The sequence below is a fragment of the Sitophilus oryzae genome, unplaced genomic scaffold (genome assembly GCF_002938485.1).
Source record: "Sitophilus oryzae breed Bouriz unplaced genomic scaffold, Soryzae_2.0 scaffold_1396_pilon_pilon, whole genome shotgun sequence".
Lineage (NCBI taxonomy): Eukaryota > Metazoa > Arthropoda > Insecta > Coleoptera > Curculionidae > Sitophilus > Sitophilus oryzae.
In genome coordinates, this window is record NW_022146055.1 from 14294200 (window position 1) to 14317105 (window position 22906).

Genomic DNA, 22906 nt, shown 5'->3' on the forward strand with positions numbered 1-22906 from the left:
AGAGCTAGCAACGTCGGAAAAACAAGTATTTTAAGACGTCTGGCTCTTTGATATATCTTTTACTATGCTCTCTAGAACAGCATGCGGCCCGTCTGGCTGCCGATGCCGGTAAACGTTGCGTTCCCTACTGCGCATTGAAAGAAGATCCTATATTTTTATTAGTCCTTTAAATTCTAGTATTGAATATAAATCGAACATGTCTCCATAGCGCAGCGAGTAGAGTTTCCGACCACGAACCGATGATTCAGAGTTCGAATCCGGGTCAGGACATAGACTTTTTTATATTATTTTCGTTTATATTCTGATAGTAAAGTATTAAATAAATCTGGTGATTCAAAAAAAAAACAAATATTTAATACTTTACTATCAGAATATAAACGAAAATAAAATAAAAAAGTCTTTGTCCTTGCCCGGATTCGAACTCTGAATCATCGGTTCGTGGTCGGAAACTCTACGCGCTGCGCTATGGAGACATGTTCGATTTATATTCAATACTAGAATTTATAGGACTAAATTAATAAAAAATATAGGATGTTCTTCCGATGCGCAGTAGTGAACGCTAATGTAGCTACGCGTGCATTATCCAGCATACTCTGAGCTTCCTGTATGTTATCTGTTATTAAAACAATATCATCTGCAAAACAGAGATGATTTATCAATTTGCCATCGATGTTAATTCCTATTGAATCCCCAGTTTATATCATTTTTAACATACTTTCTAGCACAGCAACGAAAGGGAGTGTGTGTCGCCTGTCGCCGTTGTGTGCAGGGCCCCTTTAAGTGGCAGTGTGTGTGTCCGATATTTTAATTCACAGGTGAATTATCTGTAATTTTTTAGATTTTGGCTGTTGAAATATTTTCGAGTTTATTCATCTAGAATAGATTGACCTTTTATTTACCTCTATAAGAGAATACCAGTGATTCTCATTTAAGGACAACGAATGGTATTCCTGATTAAGGTAAAATAAATCAACGGTATCTTGGGTTTCTATCTCGCCTCCTGCTCTCGTATTACCGTAACGGTAGACGACATTATACAATCTTGCTGGAAATCGCGCTGCGAATCTACGTGTATCTATATCTATCTGTTCGGTCTGCGCGAAAGGTATTTCTCTCGGGAGTCGCAACTTTGAATAGCCTCGGTGGTTGTATATATGAGAGTCTGGCACGTTTCCAATCAAATTATGAAGGATATTAAAAGATAGGACGAGACGATGTCGGTCTAGTAACGGCGAAAGTTCAGTTGGAACGTTGTCATTTAAGAACGCATAGTCGTTTCATTTGATAACAACATTTCAACGGCAATTTATTTTATCTATAGTAATAACAAAAACAATGCCTGCTTTTTGTGGGGTTAAAGTAAAACTACTACAGTTATCACCAGGGTTGGGTAACGAAACGTAGAAAATTATTTTTCTATGTGTAGTAATTATTAGCCGACCATACCAACAGGTATGGTAGGCTATTAAGATCGACAAAAAAAAAGTTTTTTTTTAATTTCAATTAAAATGACTTATTTGGGTCATAAATGACCTAAATACAAAATATTTTCATGGTGTCTGTCTGTCTGTCCGTCTGTCTGTAACACGATAACTCAAAAACCGCTAAACCGATTTTAACCAAATTTGGCACAAAAATACTGTGGCCCGAAAATCTGGCCATTAGTTTTTGGTGGTGGTGGGGGTTGGTAAAGGGTATGGGAGGGGGTTAAAAATGTTAAAAAATCGTAACTCCAAAATTACAGTAGCTAGCGAAACGCGGTTTTCAATTAAGATTAGGAATAACATTTGGAACAAAATTTCTAATAACATCAAAATCAGTCAAAGTCGCAGTTTTTGAGATAAAAAAAAATGGAAGACTTCCTTTACTTTGAAACTAAAAGAACTGCCTACCAACTTTTTATTAACATATTTTAGTATGGGCGGCTATATACGTGTCTCCCGGCGCCAATTTTTTTCCTACTACATGAAACGCAAGACAGAAAACTAAATTTTTAGTGACAAATGAGTACTTCAAAATATTATGAAAAATTAATTTTTAAATTACCTCATAAAAATTAAAAAAAAATATTTCAACAATTTATTATTATGCCAACAATTTCAATTATTGTTGATTGCTCTATATTAGGAAACGATCGAAATATCTATATTGATGCATGGGTACTTCTGTATTTTTAATACGATATATAAATAATTTTACTAATATGTTTTCTTTTTTTACAGGTAAGCATCGATTATGCATTATGTGAAAATCTACCTTTCGGTAAGAAATGATATGATTATAATCATATGTTTATTGATAACTAATAATCATAATATTAGTAAATAATAATAAAGTCGTCAATATATGCAAATATTTTCAGAGCTGATAGATGTCTATAAATGAAATATATTTCATTTATAGATATCTATTTTTGACAGTTTAACAAAATAATGATGTCCTTAAATCCACTTCATTCTTTTTTCTTTTTTTATTTCCTCTAAATTTAATCTGCTACCTATGTTGCCATATTTTCAAGATATATTTTGTTTAACTAAAAATTTTAAAAATTGACCATTATTTATATTTATTTTTTTTGAAAAAAAGAAGTCTTCGACCATTGGCGAAATATACCACCCCTAAAAATATTGGCACTTATTTAAGACTCACTGTATATAACCATTAAGGAGTAAAGGCAGTGAATTTATTTTTTTATTTATTGCCTTAAATACGTATCTGCACCATGGTTAATTTTGAAAATTACAGAAAGTAAAAAATGAAATGAAATATAAAGTGAAAACTTTGTCTTCCAATGTCTCAATGTGATCTATTCATATCATAACAAAATTCAATTTCTTTTTATATAACTTTCCTTCAAAGTTTAATTAATGTTTTGAATATTTTATACTGATAAAACAGGCTTACGATTTCGAATTTACTTTCATATTTCCTTAATTTTACGCCGTTTCTCCAGTTATAATACGTTATTTTTCTGTTATAAAGTTTGTATTCACAATTTCTGAATAAAATATGCTAGTAATTATTAATTATATAGGTTCTACACGTTGGCCTAAATAATCTTCCAGATCACAATGCATACAATTAGTATCACGTAAATGCTGAACGGGGTCAACCGTACACGTAAAGTTAATATTAAACGTGAAATTTTCCCACGAAACAAAATAAGTTGTTTTGAAAAAAAACAGTACGGGTATGAATGCCAATAAACTGTCAAATGGATCTAGCAATTTATGATGTGAACATTGTTGATTTTTGTAGACATTTTCTTATCATACACATTTTATTAAGGAATTGGAAAAACTTGCTAAACAATTAACTTTTTCGAATTGATCTGGCAAGGTCAGAAATATTTAAATGCCTTCATACACTTCAGTTTTACCGGTTCGTTCAATATCTGGCTTCGCCAGATATTTTAACCGTGTGATTCAGCCCGTACTTTCTTCCAAACGTAAAAACGCTGTAACTAAGTTTTTCAAATTAGAAGAATAAAACCCAACGCGTGAGACAATGGTTCCATCTTCTTGACACTTATGTATATGGTAGTTGGATACTTCAAATTGTCTATTTAGACTGTTACCCAGTAAAATATCCCCAACTAACTGTATATATTACAGTAAAAGTCAGAAATTAGTGAGTGAACAATTATTATGTACTAGTAAAATCTCACATTCGCTGATTTGTTAACAGTACGCTAGTAAAATTCAATTTCAGAAAATTTAGTGTCTATTATCGATAATTTGAGTGTTTTCTATTAAAAACCATGGTGTCGTGTGCTGTACGCAGTTGTAATGCAGCCAGAAGCATCAGCTACTACAAAATTATCGATAAAAAAAAATAAAAATTATTAAGGCATAAGTTTACTACAACATGACGGACATACTCGAACATTTAGTGACTAAGTATTGCATTAGCGTAAAGTCGGTCCTACACAATGCTTCCAACGTTGAACGCGTCATCTGGCATAGGCTTCGACAATTTTGCAACTCACAAGTGTGTCTCCTACACGATGTGGCAAATTAGCATGGAGGTATGAGGATGGCTTATTATGATACATTCTATTCATAATGAGATTTTCTATCATAGAAAGTAAAAAAAATATTGGAAGTACCATTTAAAAATCAAATATTGTAGTCATTTCCGGTGAAACAGGAAGTGACCGAATTATTTGAATACGTCAATCAAGCCCGATTTATGTCGTATACGAATATACCAAATTTCGTCTTATTATCTAAAAAAGTAATAGGGATAGGGATGAACCACTTTTGAGAGACACCCGGTATGGTATACTTAAGTTATCCTTAATGTAACTATTTAAATATACAAACCAGTGTTATTATAAATCAAAAAAACTTAATTACTCAAACTAACACACTCATATGTATACATTACGTATAATAGCTTATATTAAATATGAATGAAACTAATGTTTTACATGCTATCATGTATAACACATTAGCCTTGCCTAATGAATGTTATTACAAACAGACCAACTAAATCTAATGCGACGTAACATTTTTACGTGAATTTTCTTAATTAATCCTTCAGATAAGCTAATCACCCGTCTAAAAATATCAGCCGGTATCTTTGCTGAACTTATGAACTGTTTCTATTTTATTCGTTTTTGCAATAGTAATCACTGCTGGCGTCTTCTCTAAATGTTGTTCTTTCTGTAAATTATTTATTAACTAATATTCTGTTAAATTGTTTAGTTACAGAAAATCCATATTATTGAAAAAGAATGTGTACATCCATAGAATCCGAAATTCGTAAATCTACAGATTAATCCGTAGTTCTGGCAACACTGACGTTCATGCCCATTCTCCCTACCTCCATATCAGTGTAAACTGGATTTGCCGCGCATTGTTGCCACTTATTTACGTTGAGCTCACGTCGACCAAATATCGCCAATACTAAAGTTGTTCGATATTAGGACCTAAGCATTTTTCTACATATATTTTTCATTAAATTTTTTTTATAAGTATAATGCAAAAAGCACAGTGCTTTATTGTTCAAAGTATAATATGAAATTTTAGTCCAAGAAAATAGGCCTTCAAATACCAAATTTTGGTAAAAACTTGAATATTTGATATAAGTTGCTTTAAAAGATCTAAAAACGTATTATAAAAGATTTTTTTAAATTATATATTATTTTATAAAGTACTTTTTTCGAAATTTCGGTGAAATGGTAAGGATTAGAAAAAAAGTTCAAATTAAAGTTGTAGAGCGTCAGATTTCACATAAAAATGGTTTCTATACTTTTTGGTTTCAAAGTTAAATCAAAATTAACCTAGAAGCTAGGGCACAGCTTTTGTTGAAACATTTTTTCCGTCCTTAGTTCTTACTGTTTTTCTGAAATTTGGAAATATCCACTTAATTTATATCTTCACCGCTTTTTGGGGGTGAATTTAAAAGAATGTGAATTGAATTTTATAATTTTCCGAGCAAATTGAAAACAAAATTTAAATATATGAGTTTTTCAGCAACTTATGATTTTTTAAAAATTTCTACTAACATCCTCTAGCTTCTAGCCACTCTATCTCGGTTAATTTTAACTTGAGTAAAAAAGTATAGAGATCATTTTTATGTAAAATTTGCCGCTCTACAACTTTTATTTGAACTTTTTTTTCTAATCCTTACGGTTTTTGTCTAATTTCGAAAAAAAAAACACTTTATTCCTTTATTTCACCCCTTCTTGGGGTGTAGTACCTTCTAATGGTGGGTAGTCTAAAAAGTGTGCCTCACTGGGACGATAATTTTGAAGAAGCATTAATTAAGTGATTTGATGAACTTAAAGAAGCTTAAGTGAGATGAAGATCATCGATACATTGATTTTTCTCCGAAGAGTAACCATAACTCCGATTCTGAATTTCTTACTTATAGAAGAGATAAAACTGAATAATCAGTACCAGCAAAGCAAGAGATGTGGTATATGGCAACTATATGTCAATGAAGAAATGACAAAAAACAAAAATCTCATGAATCAAATGTGCACGATCCATGTGCGGCAAATGCAGATCCTATATTAGCATGAACTATTTGAAAAAGTTATGTACAGGGTGGGTCAAATTCGACGCTTTTCCATAGCAGATAGACGAAAACTAATATCGGTGTCTGGAGCTCAATTTTCATCAAAAACATGATGGTAAAAACCGCACATCAATATCTGTTACCGTTTAGGAGTTACGGACTGTTTTTTAAAAATGTGCATTTTTAACAAATCGCTGTAACTTTTTTGCTATGAAAAATTTTGCATTTCTATGAAAACATTTCCAAAGCACCTTTTTACGCAGAATTTAAGAAGAATTTAATGGTATAAGTATAATTTTTTTAAAATTAATAATTTAAGAGTTATAAACAGAAAAATTGATTTTTTATTTGGAACACCCTCTCTATTTTTAATTAACCGAAAAGAATTTAAAATTACCTTTCCAAAAATATAGCACACTTGATATTTTGTTATATTCTCCTTCGAAATACAGAATTTTTAAAAGTTCGCCACTTTTAACTAATAGGCTTTGGACCCCTTATTGATGATATGCCCTTAATGGAACTCGAAAACATATTTTTCCAGCAAGAAGAGGCACCGCCTCAGAACGCTGAATTTATCAGCAAATTTTTACAGCCAATTTGTCTCATATAAAAAATCAAATTTTCTGTTGATAATTCTTAAATTATTAATTTTAAAAAAATTATACTTAAACCACTAAATTCTACGGAAAAAGGTACTTTGGAAATGTTTTCATAAAAATACAAAATTTTCCATAGCAAAAAAGTTACAGCGATTTGTTAAAAATGCATATTTTTGAAAAACACCCCGTAACTCCGAAACGGTAACAGATATCGATATGCGGTTTTCACCATCATGTTTTTGACAAAAATTGAGCTCCAGACACCGATATTAGTTTTTGTCTATCTCCTATAGAAAAGGGTGTTTCCATTTAAAAGCGTCGAATTTGACCCACCCTGTACATTCAAGGTTTGCAGTTTTGTTGAAAATAATTTGTTTATTACTTTAGCTTCACATTTAAGTTGTTTTGCACTTATAATAATACGACTAAATCATAAAATATATGTTTTTAATTTCTATGGGTTTTTTAGTCAAGTTATATTTTTCTGTTGTCAAAAATTCCTAAAAAATGCGTTTTACTTTATTTTTGTGTCCGTTCTTATTCATTTGTTGAAAATTAATGAAATTATTTGTTTACAAGTTTGAATGTATTGTAAACAATGTTAAAATAACAAGCTTTTTATAAAATCTCTTCATCATGTATTTTTAACTGAAAAAAAATTTCAGCACGCCATAAGCGTTACAAAAATTCACCACGCCAGTTGAGGGTTAAAATAGAATTGAACATTTCCACTCTCATTCATTTTTTTAAGCAGTGTATTACCGCCCGTCGAAGAATAGGCGACAAGTCGCCCAACCAGGCAACGCTGTTACGGCGTCGGCCGATCGCTTCGTTCACCGCCTGTTGTTCACTGCACGTCAGAGAGATCTAATTGGTCGAACCTTTTCCGCCTGTACCCTTTGGTCCCCGCGAATACTCGTTTGTCGGTCGATAACTGCCGGCCCGTGTGCACAATATAAAACAGTTTAGTTCTCTGGCACCTCGCGATTGATATAGTCGTCGTCCGATTGGGTCTTTTGATTTTACTAACCGCAAAAATGACGGATATTAGTGTGCATTATTTAAAGTCAGTTAACTGTTCTTCGCTCTCGACAGAAGAAAAAATACAAGTTAAAAGTGTTGGTCGTCCGAAACCAAATATAACAATCACGAGTGTAACTAGGTGTAAAAGTCGCGAATATAAACGAACTTTTAAAATAGAAACTTATGAAAAAAATGATTGGTTATGCGGATGTGACGTGAGCAATAGTCTTTACTGCTTTCCGTGCTTAGTAGTTGGAGATGACGATACACCAGAATGGACCAAAATCGGCGTTAGAGATTTAATACATTTATCTGAAAAAATTAAAAAACACGAAAATTCAAAATCGCATCTGTTTGCTAAATTTCGCTTTAATTTATTAGGCAAACAAGATATTCGTCGCCAATTAAATAGTTCATACCGATTAAGCATTGAAACGCATAACGAACAAGTAAAGAATAATAGAAATGTTTTATCTAAAATTATAAACTGTATTAAAGGCTGTGATGCTTTTGAGCTTGCTCTCCGTGGACATGAGGACCCAGAAGATCCGTTTCACCCTGGTGCATTTAGTGGTCTCATAAATTTTTCTGCCGAACTAGACTTGGCACTGAAGGATCATTTACAGCACGCTACCGTGTTTAAATCTACGTCACAAGACATTCAAAATGATTTATTGGATTGTATGCTTTCCGTATGCCAAGCCCATATCAAAAAAGAAATTGCCGCCTCAACTTTTGTGTCTTTTATATGTAACGAAGCAACTGATATTTCCAATATTTTCCAATTGGTTATAGTTTACCGTTATACTTTACCGAACGGTAGCCCTGTTGAACGATTTTGGAGTTTTGTAAAGCCGAGTGGACATGCTGCTACAGCAGTAAGTCACAGCATACAGGATCAATTAAATCGTGTTTTAACAAATCCTTATCAGTTGATTTCTCAAAGCTATGACGGAGCAAGCATCATGAATAGTGTGCAAAAACTTATTAAAGATAAATATACATACGCCCATTACATTCATTGTTACGCTAACGAATTAAACTTAGTAATGTCTCGGGCATCAAGCTTAAATACGAGTGCGCGTATATTTTTTGCCGAATTGAGTGAGATTGCCTGTTTTTTCTCAAATTCTCCACACAGAATTGCTATATTAGATGAAGTGGTTAGAAATAGTGCTCCAAGAGCAACTGCACCAACGTGGGACTTCAAAATGGGAACCATTAATACGGTATATGAAAACAGGGAAAGTCTTATAGAGTGTATGGAAACATTACTATACACATCCCGACAATCCGAAACCATTATGAAGGCAGGAGCATTTTTAAGATTATTGACTGAGACTAAGTTTATTTTTTGGTTGTCAGTATTTCATCGTATTACACCTCACGTTAATAACTTAGACTCACAACTGCAGACAGCTATTAATTCTAAAACCGTTAGTAAATGCATTAGTGACTTTGGTCAAAATATTCAGAATGAACGAAATAACATGTATACTGTTGGTGAAATTGAGTTAGAACACGTTCATGACAGTCAGGTTAAGAAAAGAATGAAGATGGAAGAAGAACCTTCTCACGAACATGACATATATACGGCAATTCAATCGATTAAGGCTGAAGAGGGTCAATCTCCCGATTCTTCGACTGCGCAAGCCATAGAAGTATGTGACGCTATACTCTCCGAAATCCTAAGAAGATATTCGTTCACTGGCCATTTGGAAATTGCACACCTATTTTCGGTTGAAAAATTTGATAACTTTTCGGCAAATTTTCCCGTTCAACACTTAGATTCGGCAATTGTAAAGTTTCCATTTTTAAATAGGAATAAATTAAGGGCAGAACTAGAAATAATATACAAAACAGAAGATTTTAAAGAAGTTTCAGGAGCAGTTCTCTTATTTAAATTTTTGATTGAGAATCATTTGGAAATAGATTTCTCTGAGACGTTTAAAGTTCTACAAGCAATCGTTACGATGCCTATGGTCACCGTAGAAGCGGATCGTTGTTTCTCAACATTGAAACGGATAAATACCTTTCTTAGAAGTACAATGGGCGAGGATAGATTAACTGCCCTCGCAATGTTATCTATTGAGAAAAAAATGATACAAGAAATTCCAAATTTTAATGATTTGGTTATTGAAGAATTTATCTCGAAAACGGATAGACGTATTGATTTTCAATACAAAACATGTTGTGATCTATAGAAACTATGTTATCTGGATCTATACAAACAATAGGTTTAAAAGAATTGACTATATTTGACTATCTATAGTTGATTTTCAATACAAAACGTGTTTATGAACTTTAAAAATCATGTTACCGGTATATCTATACAAACTAGAGTTTAGTAAAATAGACCTGTATATTAATTTCCAATACAAAACTTGTTTGTGAACTATAAAAACCATGTTACCGGTATCTATATCGGAATTTAGAAGAATAGACTTGTTAATTTTCTATACAAAACGTGTTTAGGAACTTTAAAAACTATGATACCGGTATCTATACAAACTAGAGTTTAGTAGAATAGACGTGTGTGTTAATGTCTAATACAAAACTTGTTTGTGAACTATAAAAACCATGTTACCGGTATCTATATAGCAATTTAGAAGAATAGACTTGTTAATTTTTAATACAAAACGTGTTTATGAACTTTAAAAGCAATGTTACCGGTATCTATACAAACTAGAGTTTTGTAGAAAAGGTGTATATTAATTTCCAATACAAAACTTGTTTGTGAACTATACAAACCATGTTACCGGTATCGATATAGGAATTTAGAAGAATAAACTTGTTAATTTTCAATACAAAACGTGTTTATGAACTTTAAGCTATGTTACCGGTATCTATAAAAACTAGAGTTTAGTAGACTATACGTGTGTGTTAATTTCCAATACAAGAGGTGTTTGTGAAATATAAAACTTTGTTACTTAAAACTGCAAAAACATTTTTTTTTGGGCGATCCGAAGTACTCATGGGTGTTACAACGGGGTAAGTTTTTAATATTTAATTTTTTAACATTTTTAAGCAATAGTCAATACTCGTATTCGAAAAAAAATAGTTTTAGCCTCGGTTTTAGCTTTTTACCATGTTAAAATATAGAAACCTTATCGAAATTATTTATCATACATCACTCATCAAAAACAATACTGAACATTATAGGCTGTTATAGGGAGGAATGATCTCTATTTCTAAGGAAAATTTGATAAGTAAATAAATTTTAAAAAAATATCTAGTCAGTTTTAAGTACACTAAAACTAAAAAATGTCTAATGCACTTAATACACGGAAAACAATTTATTTGAAAACAAGCTGAAAACTGCTGAGTACCACCACGATGACGCGCAATACGGCGGCTAACGTCAAATTACGAGCCAACCTGTTTAATTTAATAATGTTGGGTATTTTACAGAAAATAATTCATTGTTTTTTTTTTGGTAATTCGTGAATTAATGTTACTGACTAATCTCATGTTACGTACAATTAACTTTTACGATCATCCGAATTTGATGTAATCAGTTTAAGGAACTACATATTTGAATATCTACTAAAAGACATGGTCCCAAAAATGAGGAAAATATTACCTTTCCTTACGCATCGCAAGTCGCAGACAATGGACGCGATACATAAGCGTGATAATTGTGCCGAAGGACTTTGGAAACAATCATCAGATTCAGCTCCGTAGAACGGCTCTCTCTCTACTCCGGCCCGCGGAGATCATGGCCAATAAAAAGTGAAATAAATGTTTTATCTGACGAGGAACCGGACGCCTCGTTGCCAGATTGCATTATTTATTCTCTGTTTTATGATACGCGCCGGCCTTCCCCTGTCACACTTCAAATGCTATTTTTTACGGTTTAGTTTATTTCAGTTTTTATGAGTAACTCGTATGTTTCAACGCCAATATTTTTACAATGTCATGCTCTATACAATACATGTATAATTTACAATATTTGGGAAGCTGTGTTAGGGTATATGTAGATATTGCCTTTCTTGACATTGTCGTTCTACCTAGCTAACCATTTTTGTTTAAATAAATAAAGCGATTCTGTAAAACAAGTTTGTTATTTTATCATGAGTCGGAATTCAACAAAAAGCATAGCGAAAAATATTCCAATTAGATTATATTTCTCGAGGTGGCTATCGGTCTGATCCACTGCGAGCTTTTCAGATCTATTGTGGTCCTCTTCTGATCCTTAAGTTACATTAGGTTCGTTCCAACGACGGAGAGAACCGTATTTGGTACGGTAACGCTTCTGCGCAGTGGAGAAAGAGTTCCAGCCACGAGAGAATCGTTTAGTAAACGATAACTTTTGCGTTCCAACAAGAGTTGTCACCGTTAGTGAATCGATTCCGGGCCGGGGCCGTAATTTCGATACCAGCTTGAAAGCAAGAATCATAGGGACTGACCTGTGCATTAAGAGTGTGTGTGAGTGAGCAGATTATTGATTTTTTCTGGACTTTAAATGCCTTTAGCCATTTCTCTTTTTAATTTTGACAGTTTATTTATCTGTTGTTTTGACGATGTTTTGAAGCTTAAAGTGTTATTTGATGTTTATCGTGCATGTATTTTAAATATTTCTCTATTTTTGAACTATGATGAGTGACGAAGGGGACAGTGATATCGAGTCTTTGTTGGATACCAGCGAAAATGATTTGAACGAATGATTCAAACGTACAAATAAATCTCCCTCCGAATTTATTAAAAAATGTCTTATAGTGTATAATTAAAGCACGTAAATACCGTACGATCGAGAAAGAACGGCGTCCAGTTGGTTTGGAAATGATTATCAATGCCATTTTCCATATAATTTTACATATAAAAAATGACAGCGATCTTCATTTCATAGCCATCGCTAACGCCGTTTTTTTTCGATCATACGGTATATTACTTATTTTGAATCCTTTAGATAATATAAATCGTATAAAGAAATCTATCTAACCAATAACAATAACAAAAAGTAAGGTTATGCAATGGATTCCAGCGTAAAGCTTGATTTTCATGCATCCGTTGTCCGACGATACGATGATACGATATTAATTTTATTGGTTGAATTTAAAGACTTCGATTGGTTAGAAACGGTTATCCAATCGAAGCCTTTAAATACAACCAATGAAACTAATATCGTATCAACGTATCGTCGGACAACGGATGCATGAAAATCAAGCTTAAGGCGCCACAGCGAATTCTAAAATCGGTTCCCAAACCGTTCCAACAATGGCAGCATTTAATAGACAGTTAAAGCAAGGCACAATACGTATACGTATCTCTCGACACGTAACACAGAAACCTACGTTACGTCTGTCGTTGCGTTGTCGTGTACAAGAGTTAAAGCAAGTATTTTGACGTACGTAACGCAAATGGTACATTTGTAATTCTAAATTATTTTGTGAAACAATTTATTTAATTTTAAAACTGAAAATGGATATCTATTATTCCAATGATTCCACATTAAATTTATAAAAGTTTGAAACATGAAGAAAATTATAAATGGAAATTATTTTATTACAGAAGGTAGTCCTTACAACTTAAAATGCTCTTCGTAATAAAAAAATATTGGAAAACAGAGACAGTTTTATGATTATTTATTAGATTCCATCTTTTAGAATCCTCATATGGATTTTGGCTAAGAACTAGCATTTAATTAAATAGATTCCAAAATGAGTTGATTATAATGCTTAATATTTTCATACTAATTTATTGTAATAAAATAGGCCCAGTTCTGTTACACTGGCCCCAAAATTTATGAAATAACTTAATTACTAGCCAGTTGTGGAAACGAGTTGTTTGTGTATTTGTACGTTCGGCATCATTCGGGTGAAAATCGAAACTCCTTCGGCTCGATGCGTTTGCGTTTTGTACGTACGTAAACATACGTATCACGTATCCGTAAACGCAAGTGAATTTCTCACTGCGCAAGCGTACATGTCAAACGATACGTTTACGTCTACGTCTTTGACCGTGCTTTAAGTGTCTAATTTTGGTATCGTAACAGAACTGCCCTAGTCGACACATGCGCACAAATTCCATCCCGGCGATACCAATAACCGTTCTAGAACGGTCCTAATTTCTGCGTTGGAACAAAGCTATTGTTTTCACAAAGTTTAGCAACTTGGAGACTGGACCCTCCATGTAGCTCTCTGGCATTGGCCTATCATTGCCTATTACCGAGAACCGCACATTGGCCAGGCTGTCGCACCCACATAATATTCTTTGGCTGGCGAGTTCTGGCATTTCTTCTTCAGATTGCAGTACCTGAGAGATTATTGAATGCTCCTTCAATATCTCAAAAAGCGGCCATTACTATTTCTTTGTCCCTATTGACTTTAATATAAGCCTGTTTAAGTTCTAGTTAGTGGAAGTTATTATGTATAAAATATCGAAATTATGTATGAAGTAAATAAGATTGTAACATAAATATTTATTACAATTTTTTGTATTTCTCTTATATTCGCTGTTGATCAGTGCATTCATCATATAATACCTTATAATTAGAACTACATTTTTTCTGTGTATTATAATGAAATATTTATGCGAAAATAATAACACGATCTCAATTTATTCTCTCACACATTTATAATATTTAAATATTTAGAAACCATCCGTACTAATAATTTATGAATCAGCTAATTATGGATTAAAGCTTAAAATTCTGACTAAAATAATATTCTGCGGTGCGGTTATAAATGTTTAAAGTTCTCGAACCAGCAACGCTGACTATACGCCCCTCGCGATTGGCAAAAGTGCCGAACTTTGGCAACAGCGCCGCCCTGGATAAAAACAACAAACCCGTCTCGCCGCACCGTTCGCTCTCGATTCATGGGCGCGAGATGCGGCAACGTCGCACCGTATAAATATGGCAATGCGGCTCGGGCCCGTTGTTTCGCTAGCTAGGTCAGGCCTTTCTCGCGGCGTTGCCGGCTGCCTGAAAATAGATGTTGCCATTTTGCATTGTACATTTATTTGGGTGCTTTATCATCGTTGATCATTTTGTTTGTTTAACTATGCATACACATACATATTTTTTCTAGTATGTTACCTATATTATAGAATATTTTAATAATTGTTTTTTCACACGGTTGTAAATCATTTATCAAGTATCTGATAAAGGAAAGTTCAAATTATGTTGCTCAAAAGTTGGTAGTTTAGTAGAGATACTTCTTGGATTGTTAAGTTTAGAATATATAAAACTTTTTATATTGCATTTACAAAATAATAAAGTACTAGGCATGTGCTAATCCCAAGAGTATTCTGTCGTATTTAGTTGTTTTAATTTAAACAAGAATTTGATCGTGCATGGATGTGATGGATTAAAATGTTTACAATGAGAAGTACATGTATGTTTTAATTACTGTTAGGAAGAATCTGCTAAATATTGTACAGTGTAGCTGCTGTTTTAAACGTTTTAGTTTAATTAATTAATTCAGAAAACAATGGTGGTTTAACCCTCCATGCTTTAAAAACAATTTGTTTTTTTCTCAAATCTCTTGTGTCGTGGTGAAAGTAGGTTTTAGACTGATTCAGATTTTTGTGGCAATTACATTAAAAGTATCTTCTGAGCCTTTTCTATGGTTAAATTGTTTTTTTAAGATGCAGACTGATTATTTACTTGGTTATTTATATACATATGTCCTTGGTTATATATTTTTTTTATAGAATATGTATTTTTCTTTTGCTATCACAGATAGAAATGTATGTTATAGAGTTGTTCGAAAACATCGATCTATATTGTGTTTTTCAGAGATGTAACTTGTTTCAGATACAAGAATTTGAAATACAGAACAGATATAAGATTAAGATTAAACCTAAAATAGCCAAATAAACATTTAAAAAATTATTAGCATTTTTATTCTTTTCTAAAAGTAAAAAGTCTTTCAACAAATATTTTCTTTTACTAAAAGTATTTATTTTAAGCAAATACTTTGCCTAGAAGTATCTTGTAACTTGTATTTCAGATACTTTTTATGAGGTATCTTGTAAATCTCTGGTGTTTTTATAATACCTAACGTTAGGCCGAGTTAATAGCCTAGAGGTACAGTTCTTGTGTACCACGTCAAAGGTCGCAGGGGTGTACATTCTAGGGGGAGGGCATATTAGACTCAGCCTTAAATGAATATTTTGGACTCACAATTTCCAGGTAACAATAGGGCCCTGAAGCGTAGTACTGGCACTGCTGGCCATACTATCCGGCTAGTATACTGGCGGCTTTGGTATAGCAAGATGTAGCTTGTTTCGATAGAATATTCGATATTTTTAAAGTTAGGCAATATGGTGTGTAACACGAAAATATGTGGTTGAATTATTGTTTTATGTATGAGGTTAATTTGTAAAATTTAGCAGCACTAAAATACCTACTGCCGTTGATTGCTTAAAATGAGTACAAACCAGTCAAGCATAGCATTAGCTGTTTTTTTTTTATAATTTTGTGTCTTCGCGTTAAATTAATTCAAATTCTGATACAATCGAGAACTAGTTATATGTGTAGCTGCGGAGATACACCGTACACACTGTCTGCTTGGCCAAACTACACTGACGCCAGATTAAGCTCGCAACTCGCCCAACTGTTTTCGAGTCTCGGATAGTAATGTGACGGGCGCAGCTACACGGCTAGAAGGAGACAGACGACAACAAACAAAAAACAACTACACTTGATTCAACATTTTGTGCTTGCTCATCGCCGACCGTCCTTTTCCATCTATTTCCATCTCGTTCGGTCTCGCGTTCTCCCCCCTCTCCCCCTCTGCGCACCCATGTTTTCCAGCGGTCAACCGCCCTTGTAGGACGTCCGCGTTGCGCCGTCTGCACAATCTGACAACGGCGCGAGTCGTGACGGCAGGGAACGTCGGCGTGGCAACCTCGCTCGCCGCCCATTTCAGACCGAGCGTGTCACTTATTGCGCAGTTGCCATACGTGCCGTAGTTTCCTCCGACTTCAGGAATGATTACCTTAAAGGAAATGGACTGGGCGGACCCGTGTTTTAAAGTTCTTAAAGGAGAACGTACGAACGAATATTTGCCAAGAGCGTAGATGTTTGGCCATGAATTTATGTTACTAGTATTTTTGATTATTTCACAGAAAAATCTTTCTCTAAGATCGCTAACCTTGAACACGACCGGTGGCAACCTAGTGGAATTAAAAATAAGCGATTCATTTTATTTACCCCCTCCCAGTGGTGAAACTAAAAATGCCTGGAGAGGTGAAGTTTGTTTTTATGGCGATCTGAGATAATACTGCTGGTGTATAACTGTGGTTTGTAACGCCTACGGGGTTTTTAACAGAGTGGGACGTGGTATTACTACTAAATTGTATATTTGAAACCGTGGAGAATTATAATTAATTTCTTTTTAGAATAGTTTATTTAAAAAACAACGAATTGAATGGATAACAAGAGATTTTTCTGAAAGATCGATCATCGCCAGAAATATGCAGTCCCCGGATTGTCTTTACAAGAGGAAAAACTTTTTTTATTATTGACATTTTGAGAAAAATGCATTCTTCAGAAAAACATTTGTTTGTTCTAAAATCATTAATCCGGTTTATACTTTTCCAATCCGTACCGTTTTAGAGAAAATTAAAAAAAAACATGAAAATATGGTTGAATTTTCCTAAAATTCCTGAAGGTTCTAAAAATCAACAAGCAAACATTTCAATAATAAAAAAAGTTTTTCCTCTTGTAAAGACAATCCGGGGACATACTTTAGAGTATCTACTGAAAATTAAAATCTTAATAAATTGAATATAATTTTTTAATAATTTGTTATTATGAATATTAACAAATAGCAATTAACCAGGGGAAATTTACTTGAGTTCAGTTTAGTTAAAGTAGTAATAATGTAAGTTTCAACACCATGAAATGAATGTACCTACCTACCCATTTATAAAGTCAGTTCATCGAAAAAAAAGGTAGCTGATGAGTTAGCGCTAGGATTTCCAATTTTCGGGATCGGGAACCCGTTTTCAAATCCTGGGGTACCAGAATTGACTATCAAAATGAGAAATTTAATCTAAAGAAATACTTAATTAAAATATAGCTACATACATTAAAAAATGAGAAAAGATATTTATTAAAATAAACTACACTTTCACAAAATAACTTTTATATTTTCTTGTTTCAATTTTATATTTTCTTGTTTCAATTCTTGTTTCAAAAAAAAATTAAATATACCAAACACGGATATACCGTGCTTGCCGGCAACTGTTACTTTTGGGTCGGTATTTACATGTGTGGAAGTAAATCGCATAGGGATCTTATTAAGTCGGAGTGAGAGGAATGCGACAGTGTGCTGTTGCGTAGTTGCCGGTACGCCTTTTCCTATCAAGTAAAGTAAAATCACGATCGCAAACCGCATATTTTTAAGACTTTTTTTTCGAAAAGGTAACTAGATAAAATCATTAGATATGTTCCTGAGCATCTGAAATAACGAGAAAACGTCAGTAATTGCGATAATTTAAAAACTCAACTTTTTTACACATAACACGCCATCATTTTAAGAAGATCGGATCACACTTTTGAAGTTCGGATCATTTACAATATGTTTTCATAAGAAAAATTCGATAAGGTTGTTTTTTCCATTCTAAAATTTAAACAACCCATCCATTTACTTTTATTGCATAGCAGTTTTCAGCAATCGTGTAGCATTTTATTTATAAAGATTTTTGCATACTGTCTGCGAAGAAAGTTTTTGAAAAACTACAATCAGTTATTTTTAATAGATTTTGAGATATCGATTTTTGAATTCAGAGTTCTAATAGCGCGACAACTGTCGAACACCAACTCAATTCCACTTATTTTTACCAAAAAAGTGTTTCTCACTTGCACTTAAAAATTTTCAAGCTATTGGGAAAATTACAACGACTCGTTAATAAATAAACAAATAAAGTATCACGAGACGTAATTAAATCGTGAAGCTGAACGCATGATGTACACCTTTCTCCATTACTTAAAGAAGTACTGACAGAGGTACTCTCTTAGCGATGTGCACAGTTTCTCGGTTTATTTCATACGTTTGGCAGTTTACTGTTCCCTCTTTGTTCAGTACATTATAAAAGCATTGTACTCTTCTTACATACGGAAATCTCGACCCAAGACTAACCTTTGCCAGCCCTTATTATGTAGGTATAAGGTTTAGAAGATAATGATCCAGGGGTGGAATTGTTAAGGAATGGTATTCTTTATCACTTTAACACTCCTCACGAATGGGTACGTTTACACTATTATAACCTGTGTATACTCAGCAGCATATTATATTATGTGTCACATTTTTAAATAATTGCAAACTCATATCTACCAAAAAATCTGATCAGCGAATAAAAGTCTCTTTAAACAATAAAAACTCCAGAATGCCTCGTTCAAATTCCGCTTGATATTAAATTCACTTCGTCCCTTTGCATTCGTTAATTAAATATAACATGGCATGTAAATTTAAATCCTTTTTGTCCATTTATTACGTTTTTTGCTTTGGGCGCCCGTATCAAACAAAGCGGGGCCGAATAAATATAAAATCTCGTTTGGAAAATGGAAATTTCAAGTAATGGCGTTCTCTGGTCCGTCATTGTTTTTAATATTCCTCATTATTGCGTTCGGTTCGGTATTGCAAATTTTTAGGATATGGCTCTTCGTTATGGCCCGTATTATCACACACTTTTTTCTATGGTTTTTGCATTTTAATTTTTTGAAAGCTCGTTTTTGCCGATATAAAATTTATTCATGTTTTTCAAAAGTTGCTAAAATACGGACATTTATTGTAATTGTAGGATAACAACGATGATACGAGGGTTGTCTTTTATATTTTGCGCATAGAGATAGAAAAAATAACAGTAGATAACTTTTAAACACTATTGTGAAGTGCATTTTTGCATCCGCTGGAACCAATTCTGAAAGCAGTTGTTCCACTCGATTGTTGGTGCCTTCAAAATAGCGTTTTTGAAGGCGCTGGCTGCATCATCTTCTGGGAACCTGTAACCACGCAATTGATTCTTATTTTTAGGAAAAGTAAAAAAAAGTCGTTAGGACTTAGGTCGGGACTTTGGACTGTAAGGAGAATGGCCCAACAATTCGATGTTTTCTTGCTTTAAAAACTCAATTGTTTTTCGAGCTGTGTGGGTATTTGCATTGTCTAGGTGGAGGATCATTCGTCGTTGAGGGTTGGTTTTCCAAAACTCAGCAATTACTTCCGACAAGCAAATATATAATATTGTTACGGATTCCGTGGGTCCACTAATTTAAACTCACGATAAAATACTTAACGAATTTATTTTTTTACTTTATACACAATTACTAACTTATAACACACAACAAACTAACTATTTATAAGATTCCTTCACCAAATTGTCCGATTTTCAATTTCCACGCGGTATATTCAAATTTCAAAAACTGTCTCAGTTGTCGATGGCTCCGGCTTATATACTCTATTGACTGCTTCTCGAAATTTCCCCAATTCTCGGAAAGCGTACTTCGTCATACCAGACAATTCCATTGTCTGATTCCCTTACTTCTCGACGTGACTAAAAGATGGCGCCTGAAAAGTCTTTTTAATTTCTGGCGGATACGTTGCGGTTGTGCAGGCAACCAGTAATACATTTTTAATTTCTGGCGGATACGCCATTTTTCTTGACATTGCCCCCTTCTCAAATTTGATCGTCCCGATCAAGGTTTCCTGTCTGGTATCTCTTCAATCGATCCAGATGAACTACTTTCATCTTACTTCTAGGGCTGCGTTGAATCCGGTACACAACATCATTTATCCTCTTGATGACTGTATAAGGACCTTCCCATGCTGGAGTTAACTTTGGGGACCTCCCTTTCTTGCGCTGTGGGTTATATAACCATACCATATCGTCCTGTTGAAATCCCGTAGAATTGGCTCTGAGGTCGTAACGAGCTTTCATCCGGTCACTGGCTAGCGTAATCTTACTTCTTACGGCCTTATGAATTTCCATTAACCTTTCCTTCAGTTCATCCGCGTAGTCCTCTACATTTGTGGTGCCGTCGTCTGGTGATCCGAACACCAAGTCACAAGGCAACCGTAATTCTCGACCAAATAAAATCTTCGATGGTGAAAGTCCGGTGGTGTTGTGAACTGCACTTCTATACGCCATTAGGAACAGCGGTATGTGTTGATCCCAATCTCTTTGATGTTCGGCCACCATTTTCGAGAGGTGTTCTTCAATGGTCTTATTGAATCTTTCGACCATCCCATCAGACTGCGGATGTAAAGCTGTTGTCCTAGTCTTGTGAATACCAAGCAGATCACACATCTTCTGGAACAGTCTTGACTCGAAGTTCCTTCCTTGGTCAGTGTGAAGCTCTAAGGGAATTCCAAATCTACTGAAGACATTATTGACTAATACTTCAGCTACAGTCGATGCTTCTTGGTTTGGAATGGCAAAAACTTCTGGCCATTTACTGAAATAATCCATCGCCACTAAAACGTACTTGTTGCCCTTGTGCGTTTCAGGGAATGGGCCTGCAATGTCAACAGCGATTCTTTCGAATGGCAGTCCAACGTTATATTGTTTCATTTTTCCCCTAGATCGAGTGCTTGGTCCTTGGCTGGCTGCACAAATTTTACATTGTCGACACCATTTCTTGACATCTTCGCAATAATCCACCCAGTAAAAGCGATCTCTCAGCTTGCTCAAGGTCTTGTTTACCCCAAGATGGGCTCCAGTTTTACCACCGTGAATTTCTTCCAATACCTGGGTAACTTTCTTCCTTGGTACCAGTAACTGAGTTGTTACTGTGCTGCCATCCGCACTTTCCCATGTGCGCTTTAACAATCCATTCTCAATAACCAGTGAATTCCACTGAGCCCAGAGAGCTTTGAAAACGAGCCCTCTGTCCGCAATATCCTGCCACGGTGGTCTCTCGCCGTTACCTTCCTTGAGCCGTAGTATTGCTCCGATGTCTGGATCTTCCATTTGATCTTTCCTCAATTGTGTCGTCGTCCACTGTTCATCGGTTCCAAGTTTAAACTCCTTATCATGACAGTGCCTTCACGTTGTTCCGTTTTACAGCAGTGCTTACAATCGGTTTGACAGGGTCTTCTGGATAAACCGTCTGCGTTACCATGCATTTTTCCAGCACGATGTTGGATGGTAAAGTGATACTGTTGGAGCTTCTCGAGCCATCGTGCTATTTGACCTTCAGGTTGTTTCATCTCCATAAGCCACTTGAGAGCCGCATGATCTGTCCTAATTAAAAATTCTTGGCCGTACAGATATTTATGAAAATGATCAACTGCCTTCACAATTGCTAGCAGCTCCTTCCGGGTAACGCAGTAATTCCTTTCTGGTTTGGATAGAACTCGACTGTAATATTCTATCACTCGTTCTTCGCCATCTTGCACTTGTGATAGCACTGCACCTATGCCGATATTGCTGGCGTCGGTATCCAGGATATACCTCCCTTGTTGTTGCGGGTAGGCTAGAATAGGACTTGAACATAAAGCCGCCTTAAGTCTTCCAAAGGCTACATCACAATCGGTGTTCCATTCGTAGCCGACTTCATCACCTGTAAGTCTATGTAAGGGTGCAGCTATATTGGCAAATCCCTTGACAAATCTTCTGTAATAGGTGCATAAACCCAGAAAACTTCTAAGTTCATGTTTGTCGCGAGTTTAGGCCAATCCTTGATTGCAGCGATTTTCTTCTGATCGGTGTAAATTCCGTCTGCCGAAACTACATGACCCAAGAATTCCACTTGTCGCTGGAATAAGCTACACTTCTTCGGGTTCAAGTACAGGTGCGCATTCCTTATGCGGCCGAAGACTTCTTCTAAATTTCGCAAATGCTCCTCAAAAGTTCTTCCCATAACCAATACATCGTCGAGGTAAACCAAGCACGTTTTCCAAGTTAATCCTCTTAACACCACCTCCATGAGACGTTCGAAAGTGGCTGGAGCATTGCATAATCCAAACGGCATGACCTTGAATTGGTATAGTCCGTTTCCTGTAGAAAAAGCCGTCTTTTCTTTGTCTTCCTCGTCCAGACCAACTTGCCAGTATCCACTCTTTAAGTCGAGAGTGGAGAACCAGCACGAACCTGCCAGTGTGGTTAACGTGTCGTCTATACGTGGCAGTGGGTAGCTGTCCTTCTTAGTGACGTCATTGAGCTTCCGATAGTCCACGCAGAATCGTGTACTACCATCTTTCTTCGTCACCAAAACAACAGGAGATGACCATGGACTCGATGATTCTTCGATAACTCCATCTTCTAGCATCTTATCTACCATTGTCTCCATTTCTTGTTGTTTG

The 22906-nt window shown here is 34.8% G+C and overlaps 1 protein-coding gene across 2 annotated transcripts in view; it reads left to right on the forward strand.

Annotated features, from left to right (window-relative positions):
- Window positions 1-22906, forward strand: part of LOC115876081 (nuclear receptor corepressor 1) — a 224823-nt gene that overhangs the window by 49467 nt on the left and 152450 nt on the right. Inside the window, exon 1 of one of the 2 annotated variants that reach the window (XM_030891773.1) lies at window positions 10533-10643. The exons of the other annotated variant lie outside the window; for it this stretch is intronic. Coding sequence (XP_030747633.1) covers window positions 10627-10643 — 17 coding nt within the window. The 5' untranslated portion in view covers window positions 10533-10626. Of the gene's footprint in view, window positions 1-10532; window positions 10644-22906 lie in introns of those variants that run through there. 2 annotated transcript variants of the gene reach the window in all.